Source organism: Pteropus vampyrus, unplaced genomic scaffold (assembly GCF_000151845.1).
Source record: "Pteropus vampyrus isolate Shadow unplaced genomic scaffold, Pvam_2.0 Scaffold61, whole genome shotgun sequence".
Taxonomy (NCBI): Eukaryota; Metazoa; Chordata; class Mammalia; order Chiroptera; family Pteropodidae; genus Pteropus; species Pteropus vampyrus.
In genome coordinates this window covers 2,705,397-2,713,819 of record NW_011888842.1, presented here as the reverse complement: position 1 = coordinate 2,713,819, position 8,423 = coordinate 2,705,397, and the positions used below count along the sequence as shown (strand labels likewise).

Sequence of the window (8,423 nt, the reverse complement as noted above, 5' to 3'; positions counted from 1 at the left end):
TATCTGTGAACCTCAGCAAAGTAGAAATAATAAAACCTAGGTTGTAGAGTCGCATGAGAACTAAACAAGAAACACAGTAGCAAAGTATCTTAAGTATGTGCTCAATAAATATTAGCTCCTCTGCAATCCCTGAATCTCCCTTACCCGCAATACACATCCCATCCCCACTGCCCCTGGAAGACCAGGAAATTTTAAAGACCATGGTGTTCTTTTGAACACTAGATATAGTCAGGCTCATTGGTGACACCCAACACATCCATGCACTAAATGCACTAAAATCAAGGACATCACTGTAAGCTGGAAATTGGGTCTTCTGATTCTGATTCTTCCACTGACTGTCTCACAGATGTGGGGGCCCAAGTCTTATTTCACACAGAATGTCAAAACTCAGTCGGGGACAGTGAGAGCTCTAGGCATGGAATCCCCAAAGTATAATGGACTTTCAGATCTCTCCCAGTGGGCCATCTGGTCAGACTCCACCGAGGTGGTAGCATTTGCTTCAGGCTTGAAATGACAACTTTGGGATTTAAATCTTGAGAGAATGACTCTAAATCTTCTGAATTAGTGAGTGCTGACACCAACCCTTTGGGCTTTAGGGTCACTGCATCTGTAAAATATAAGTAGGTGACTAGAATAAGAGCTATAAGGCCCTAACTCTAAAAACTATGATTATATGGACAAAGTAGCATTTTTGAAAGATTTTTATGGTGTCTGGTTTCCCCGGTTGCTTATTAAGGGCATAAACTGGAGACAGCCCATAGACAGATCTGGGTTCAAATCTTTTCCCTGTATTTTATCAACTGTGTGATGCTGAATGAGCTTCTTAACCTTCTGAGCCTCCATTTCTTCCTCTGTAAGAATTGGGATAATACAACGTCTAGCTCACTGGGACCTGGAGAGGTTTTGATGGGATAATACACAAAAGCTCTATACGTGGTGATGAGCTTCCAGCAGGAGCATAAGAAGTGTCAACTATTATCACTATTGCTCTTGTTGCCCTTGTTGTGATAATAAATATCAACTCCCTCCTCCTCTGTTCTCCAACTGCTGGGAGAGATAGCCTTTAGCAGAGAGGGACGGAGCCCTGGCAGGGGGTTCCTATCCACTGAGACTCAACTAGTGTGACATTGTAGGGACTTGGCGTTAGCCAGACTGGACTCCTAGAGACCCATTATGTAGGAAGAGGTGAAATGTTTTATGGCATCCGAAAAGCAATTAACACTGAGAACTGAGCAATCAGCTGTCATCCTTTGAAAGTGATGGACATTTTCCTTAGCCTCTACTTTCCCTCCCTGCCTGATGCCCCCCACTGCAGCCCATTCCTGCCTCTAGAAGTAAGAACCTTTTTTTCTTCTTCTGTCCTGAAAGCGTGCTTGTCGTATGCTTGTCGTCCCTGACTCTGAGCACTTCTTTATTTTATTTATTTTTTTTTTGAAATTGATTGTCTTAATGGCCCTGGGATCTGGGCTGCTCTGACACGAAGCCAGGGTGTCATTTGGACCAGGCTCTCATCCCACTGGCGGCTCTCCTCCCGTGAAGTCTGACCGACTTGGTCTCAAGTTTTAAAATAGTTTCAGTGTCAGTTCTTAGGGTTTCTCATTTTCTCCTTGCTCGTTCCTTACCAAAATTAGTTTTATTCCTCCCGGGGCCAAAGGGGCGTGTGTGGCAGCAGAATGAGCACAGGCTCTGGGGACAATCTGAACGGGGGACACTTCCTGATTCCGCCCCGCACTCACAACCTGCCCTGGGGAAAGTCATTTTTTACCATTCTATGCAGTGGTTTCATCCTCTGGAAAAAGGGGGCTGGTGATGGTTTCTATCCCATAGGGTTATAGAGAAGAGCATCAAGTGAGAAACTTCACAAACAGGGTGACCGAGAACGCCTGGCCTATAGGAGGCCTGCAGGAAATGTCAGTTACTTTCTTCTTCCTTCTTCAGTCACTGGTTGTCAGTGTCTCTTCCACGGACAATCCTGGAGTTGCTATTCTCTGTGAGGCAGGTTAGAATCCCACTAACCTGGGAGAGAATGACCATCCAGGATCTTTGAGGGAAAAATAAGATGAAAATTGAGCATGGGTCCAGAACCCCGTGTTTTAATGAAGTGCAGTTGGGCACTAAACCCCTCATCTGGGCTGTCAGGAGACACGGTGGAAGGATTCAGGGGGCACAGGTGTGGAGGATCAGCCTCTCAGGCAGGACCTCTGGATTCATATACCACTGCCACCACTTCTGCCTCTGGGACCTTGGGCTAAACGTTCACGTCCGCTTTTTGTTCTGAAATTTCAGCATCTTCAAAACGAAGGGGCATCAGCTCGACCCCAGCTTGAGAGCTCCGGGGATGTGTACTTTTGCCATGGGATAGCTTCTCGTTCGCTCTCTTCTCCTCCTGAGCTCCGTCCCTTCCGACTTTTCTAAGCCTCTCACTCTTGTTTTGCCCCTCTGTGTCTCTGTCCATCTCTCCTTGCCTTTTATTCCCTCTCTGTGTGTTTTCTACGTAGCTCACGGGTTTTGTCTGTCTCTGCCATTCCCCCAATTAGTCTTTCTTTTCCTTTCTATTTGTTATTCTCTTAATTTATGTTTCTGTGTCTCTCCTTTTCTCTGTCTTATTTCCTCTTTGAGTTTTGCTCTCGTGTCCCCCTACTCTCCCCCCGCCCCGCCCCACCATCTGGCCCCCTTCCATCCCCACGCCCTCTCTCCACCCCACCTAGAAAAGCAAACTGCTTTTTCAGCCCCTCCGTCCATGTAATTTTACACAGCGCCACAGGGTTGAGACCAATTGGAGGAGTGAAAGTCAAGGCTGATTTTCTGTCCTAAGCTCACCCTGGTGTAACAAAATAGAACCATCAGCACTCGACCCCTGTCTAAATTGAATTTCCTTGTTTGTTTCACTTGTTTTGCTTTTTGAATGAAAACAAACAAAGAGCAGTAGAGGGCGAGGGTCCGCAGAAGGTGTGACCGGGGGGCCAGCTCTTGCACCCTTGGGTTGTTGGTGCCTGTGGGTGACCCTAAGCGGGAATCTCCACTCAGGGTAGGAGAGTCAGGCCCGGCTGGGCTGGGCATCCGTAGTCCCTACCCTGGCCTGGCCAGAGGCCTAGACGCCCTTCTTGTTGCTGCTCCCCAGTTTCCTATTACCCAAGGTAATTAGCCTCTGTCTTGTCTTGGCCGCCTTGCCTTTTTCTAATCATGGATGACTGCCAAAGGGTCCTGAGCAAACACGCAGCAGCAGCCAGGCCTGATTCCTGGGGTGGGGGACTCATTCCCACATGTTCGGAGGCTTGCCCCAGGCCCGCCGTCACCCCCCTGGCCTCAGTTCTACGAAGGGAGTGCCAAGGGAGCCTGGGTACTGCAGCCACGTGCCAAATCTCGCGGTGGGACCAGAGGTTCAGGGGAAGCGCTCTTTCTTAGCAGGGGTGGGTAGAGTGTGAGTAGAGGAGCAAAAGGAACACCAAGGCCCTGGATGAGGGAAGGCATCGGGCAGAGAGAGCCTGAGGTCAAGATCAGACAGCAGTTTTCTCACTCGGTCCCACTGACACCTGGGGCCAGTTCCCCCCACCTCCTCTGGCCTTGATGTTCTCATCTGTGAAATGGAAAGTTTAATCTCAGTGAGCTCAAAGACAGGTAAACTGAGGTAGGGGTGCAGACACCACGCCAAAGTCCCAAGCCTCTGTATCTGCTGGATAAATAGTAGTAGTTGTGACAATAATAATTTATTGAGCATTCACTACATGCCAGGAAACTTGTGGAGCATGTCACATGTGCTCTCTCATTTAATCCTCACCCTAACCCTATGTATCTGGTAGTGCTATTATCATCATCATCACCATCATCACTGTCATCGTCATCATCATCTCCCATTTCTCAGATGAGAAAACTGGGCCTTAAAGTAGTAAACATTTTGCCCAAAGTCACATGTCAAGAAGAGGTAAAGCTGAGATTCATACCCACGCCGACTCTAACGCCCACCTTCCTTTCCCTGCGCCCCATGGACCGTCACTGTCCTGTCCACTGACACATGCGGAGTTGTCAGCAGTACCTGGTGAGACTGTGAGTGGAAGATTGGAAGAGGGCCTCCTTCCTGCAAGCAACCCCGTTTGCAATGGAAAAACTAACCGGGGGTGGGAAGGCCCAGGTTGCAGCCTGCAGACCTGGGGAAGGCACTTCACACCTCATCTTTCTTGTCTGTAGAATGGAACGAATTAATCTCATCCATAAAATGGAGGTGGTTAATGCACCTCCCCAAGTTGTTGCAAAGATTTAATGGGAGAGCAGATGAGAAAGGGCTTTTACGTTTTCATCATATGCACACGAAGGATTATGGCGACTCCTCTTTGTCAGAGAGCAGCAACCTGAGGTGCAGTTGGACGTTTTGAATCCATGTGCCTCTCCCCACTCCCTGCAGCACATGCGTAGTTTTCAATTAGGCCTTTGAAATCAGAAGTTGGCTCCAACACCTACCCATTCATTGGCCTCGGACAGATTTCTTAACCTCTCTGTTTCAGTTTTTTCATCTGTACAATAGAATTGTAACAGGACCTATTTCATAGGATGGTGAGGCTTCAATGGCCTGAAGCATGTAAAGAACACAAGGCAGTGTCTAACTCATCGTCAGTACTTGATAAATAGTGTGAGGGAGAGAGGTAGCCCCAGTTATGACTGTCTGTGATTACATACTTTACCTAAGCAGTTGTGCCTGGGGCTGCCGCTGGACACTGCTTTGTTCTCAGCTTTCCAGTGGACAGCAAGTTAAGCCTTTGTCTCGGACACTGGCCCCTGTACTCACGGCTCCCTGGGCACACTTGCTAGAAATGTACCAGTCTCTTTCTTCCTCAAGGTCTTTGCTTCTACTGTTCCCTTTCCCCAGGCGACCCTCTCCTGGCTCTTCCCATGATTGGTTCCTTGTTCATTTTCAGGTCCGTGATTAAATGTCATCTACTTAGAGAGGCCTCCTTGGACTACATCATCTATAGTAGATCCTTCCTGCTACACACAGAGACACACGAAGCCGTGGAACTTACTAAAGCTGTATTGATTTAGTAGCTGTTTACTTGTTAGTTGTCTGTTTTTTCTCATCAGACTGTCAGCTGCATAGAGCAGGCTCGGTGTCCGCCTTTTATATCGTGTATCCCTGGTGCCTAGAAAAGGGCCAGATGCCAGCAGAGAATCCAGTAAATAGTTGTTGAATGATTTGAACAAATTTCCAAGTCAGTGCTGAAATCTGGAGGCACTGCTCCCCTTCACTCACTCACACCTCCAACTCACCTTCTCACCATATTCTCAGAGGGCAGCCACTGCCTTCCAGGCCATGGTCTAGTACCCTATCTCTAGATCTAGCTCTATCTCTCTGTGTCTCTATATCTGTCTATCACTGATAAGTCAGATCTAATTTAATCTTCAAAACAGCTCTCTAAAGCCATTACTAGCATTTTTATCCAGCAAGTTAGGCTACTAAAACTCAGAGAGGTGAGGCAGCTGAACAGAGACTCAAAACTCGTAAGTGGAGAAGCCAGTTTTGAACTCAGCCCATTTATTTCCAGAGCCTGAGCTTGAAATGGCCACACTAGATTATGAGAAGGACGTGACATATAGAAATGATGAGGTCAAGGGGGTAGAAGCCATTTGAAGGGATCTCTTGTGCAAAGACCCATGCCCAGATGCATTGAAAACAATATGGAAAACAGATTTTCAGTCCTGACAGCTACACGGCTACCAGTGAACTCCAGACTTCGTCCTGCCTCTACGGTCATGGCAAGTGCCACACAGGCAGTTGAGCCCCGAGTCTGTACAAAGACCCCCTGCTCTTCCTAGGACTGTATTCCCAGTGCCATTTTTGAGATGCCCAGAATCCCTAGCTCTCTCATCTGCTGAGTTGTTTCCCAGAGTCTACAGACCGCCATGTGTTTCTGCAAACAAGTCCAGGCTCCCAGCCCGACGATGCTTCTCCAAAAGCCCAGGGGGCATGGAGCTTGGATAGAGCATTGCTGGCTTCCTCATCACCCCCAGGACACCCCCCTGCCTGGGCACGGCCTGGGCAGCACATCTCAGAAACAGCCAGGGCCACCACCACGGATACTATAATTATATATTAGATGAAATCCCAAAGTTTCCCTTTATTTACATTCCTACCCTACCCTTTTCATTTCCTCTCTTTGCGCCAAGAATCAGCACAGACTTTACTGGAAACAGCATGAAAGTCATCAGGAGCCCTTCAGGGCTGGGTTTTAAAAGTGCTTGCCCAGGCGTCGTGAAGCTAGAGACCTGAGGATTATCTTGCCTCTGGCCCTCAGCAGCTATGTGGCCTTGGGCAAGATGTTTCCACTTTGGAGGCCTCCATTAGAAGAAGAGGGATCGAATGAGTCCATCTCAAAGGACCGGTTCATGATTTCAGAGGCTAGGCATCTCAAGAGATAATGAAAGCAAGAAGATGGACTTAGGCCCCCGGCAACTGGAGAGAGAGGCATTTGACTTGGGCAAAAAGCTCCATTCAGCTTAAGGCTCGATACTTCTCTTTTTCAGTTTCAGTGACCCAGTCTGTTTAGTGGGCCTCCTGAGCCAAGTCCCCAGTGTGACCGGACCAGCTTCTGAGGGGACTTTCAGCTCCTTGGAGAAAAGAGATCTGCATAGAGGAAGCTTCCATGCTGACCAGGGGCCTGGGCTGCAGCCTCTGGACCAAGGCGAGCCGAGGCTGAGGCCCAAGGTTCATCTAGGACACACCAGGGAAAGAAGCCAGGATGGGCCTGACAATTCCTGTGAAACCCACTGCGAAACTTTCTCAGTCCTTTTTATTCTCTTCAGTCTTCCCTCCCTCCCTCTCTCCCTCCCTCCTTCTCTCCCTCCTTCCTTTCCTCCCTCCCTCCCTCTTTTCCTGCATTCCCTCCTGTTTTTCCAACATCTCTCCTTTTCTTCCCCTTTTGTTCATTTTTAAAATCATTTCCAACTCTTCTTTTTTTCCCCCTCTGTCTTTCCTTTTACTTTCTTGTCCTCTCTCTGTCTTGGTCACGGACGCCGCCTCCCTCTCGGTGTCACTCTGAATTCCCATCTGTCTATCTCTGTTTATGTCTGTATTTCTCTTCTACTTGCTCTCAATACATCTATCTCTGCCTCCTTTTCTTGATTTTCCTGTCCCTTCTTAGTCTCTGAATTCTTTGGTCTCAGGCCCTCCCTCCTTCTCCCATCCTCCTGTGTGTCCGTCCACCCTTCCCACACACACACTGTGCCTAAGTACAAAAGTCTGGGCCTATTATCTGACTCTGAGGTGAACAGCCAGTTGGGTGTGGCCAAGGGTCCCAGAGCTCAGCAGAGCCAGTGGCCTCTAATGTCCCCAGACTCTAGGTAGACTGTGAACTTGCCCTGGCCACAGTGTCCTACCCTGTTGGTCAAGGGGTGGGGGTGAGGGGGCAGCCTAGTGACTTCAGACTCAATTGCATCAGGTCATGCTGACCTCTCCAAAGTGCACAGTTGGGGCCCCAGAGAGGGGAAGAGCTGTCCTCAGGCCAGAAGCAAACACAGCCGTGCATCCCAAGCCAAGAGAGACTCGTAGAGGAAAAATAACCCTGTTTTTCAGCCGACAGACAGTGAGGCTCCTAAAACCTGCTGGGGACTCTCAGGCAGGCTGTTTCTTTCCTCAAACTGCGTCAGGATTTCATCCAGGAATGGGACGCCAGCCAGGGTTCCAGAGGGACAGGGCACAGACTGCTCATGTGAACTTGTGGAGGGTGGAGGGATGGGAGCCGAGGCTGGACTGAAGAGCTAGGCCTTGAAGGCCGGGCATAGAAGCTGCACTTTATCCCATAGGCCACGGGGAGCCAGGAGGGGCTTCTGAGGAGGGATGATCTATATTTAAAACTGTGTTTTATGGTGACAACTCTGACCGTGATATGGAGATTAGGCTAGGTTGAGTTGCGAGTCAGGGAGGCCATCTGGTACAGGTACAAGAGAAGGGTGAAGTCCTCACACATTTGGGGATCCAACAAATAGTGCCCCGAGTGGGGCATACCCTGGGCCAAAGCGGAGCATCATGAGTTCAGCACAGTTCCGGAAACAGCTTTTCCTGTTCTTAATAGCTGACTACATGCAGTACAGCGTGATCAGGAACCCAGGGACGTATTTGGGGGTATCACCAATGTGCCTCACACTGAGCTAGGCACTTAGGGTGTGAGACTAACCAAGCCAAGCAAGTTCTCTGCCCTCACGTCGCTCACAGTTGTGGTGGGAAGACAGAAGAGACCGGGAAGTTGCATGAGATTTCACATCACGCCCTGATGGGGAAGCCCAGGGTCTGACGGAACACCAAGGAAGGGCCGTTGACCTAGCCAGGTCTACTGCCAAGTCTTCCTGAGGAAGTGAGGCAGGCGGTGCACTGGGCTTGATAGCGTCTCCCCCACATCCCCACTCCCGACCCAATTCGTATCTAACCCAAACCTCAG

The 8,423-nt window shown here is 49.2% G+C and overlaps 1 protein-coding gene across 1 annotated transcript in view; it reads left to right on the top strand.

The window, feature by feature from the left end:
- Positions 1 to 8,423, top strand: part of ASTN2 (astrotactin 2) — an 843,256-nt gene that overhangs the window by 791,778 nt on the left and 43,055 nt on the right. Inside the window, exon 21 of the mRNA XM_023531046.1 lies at positions 6,514 to 6,671. Coding sequence (XP_023386814.1) covers positions 6,514 to 6,671 — 158 coding nt within the window. The remainder of the gene's footprint in view (positions 1 to 6,513; positions 6,672 to 8,423) is intronic.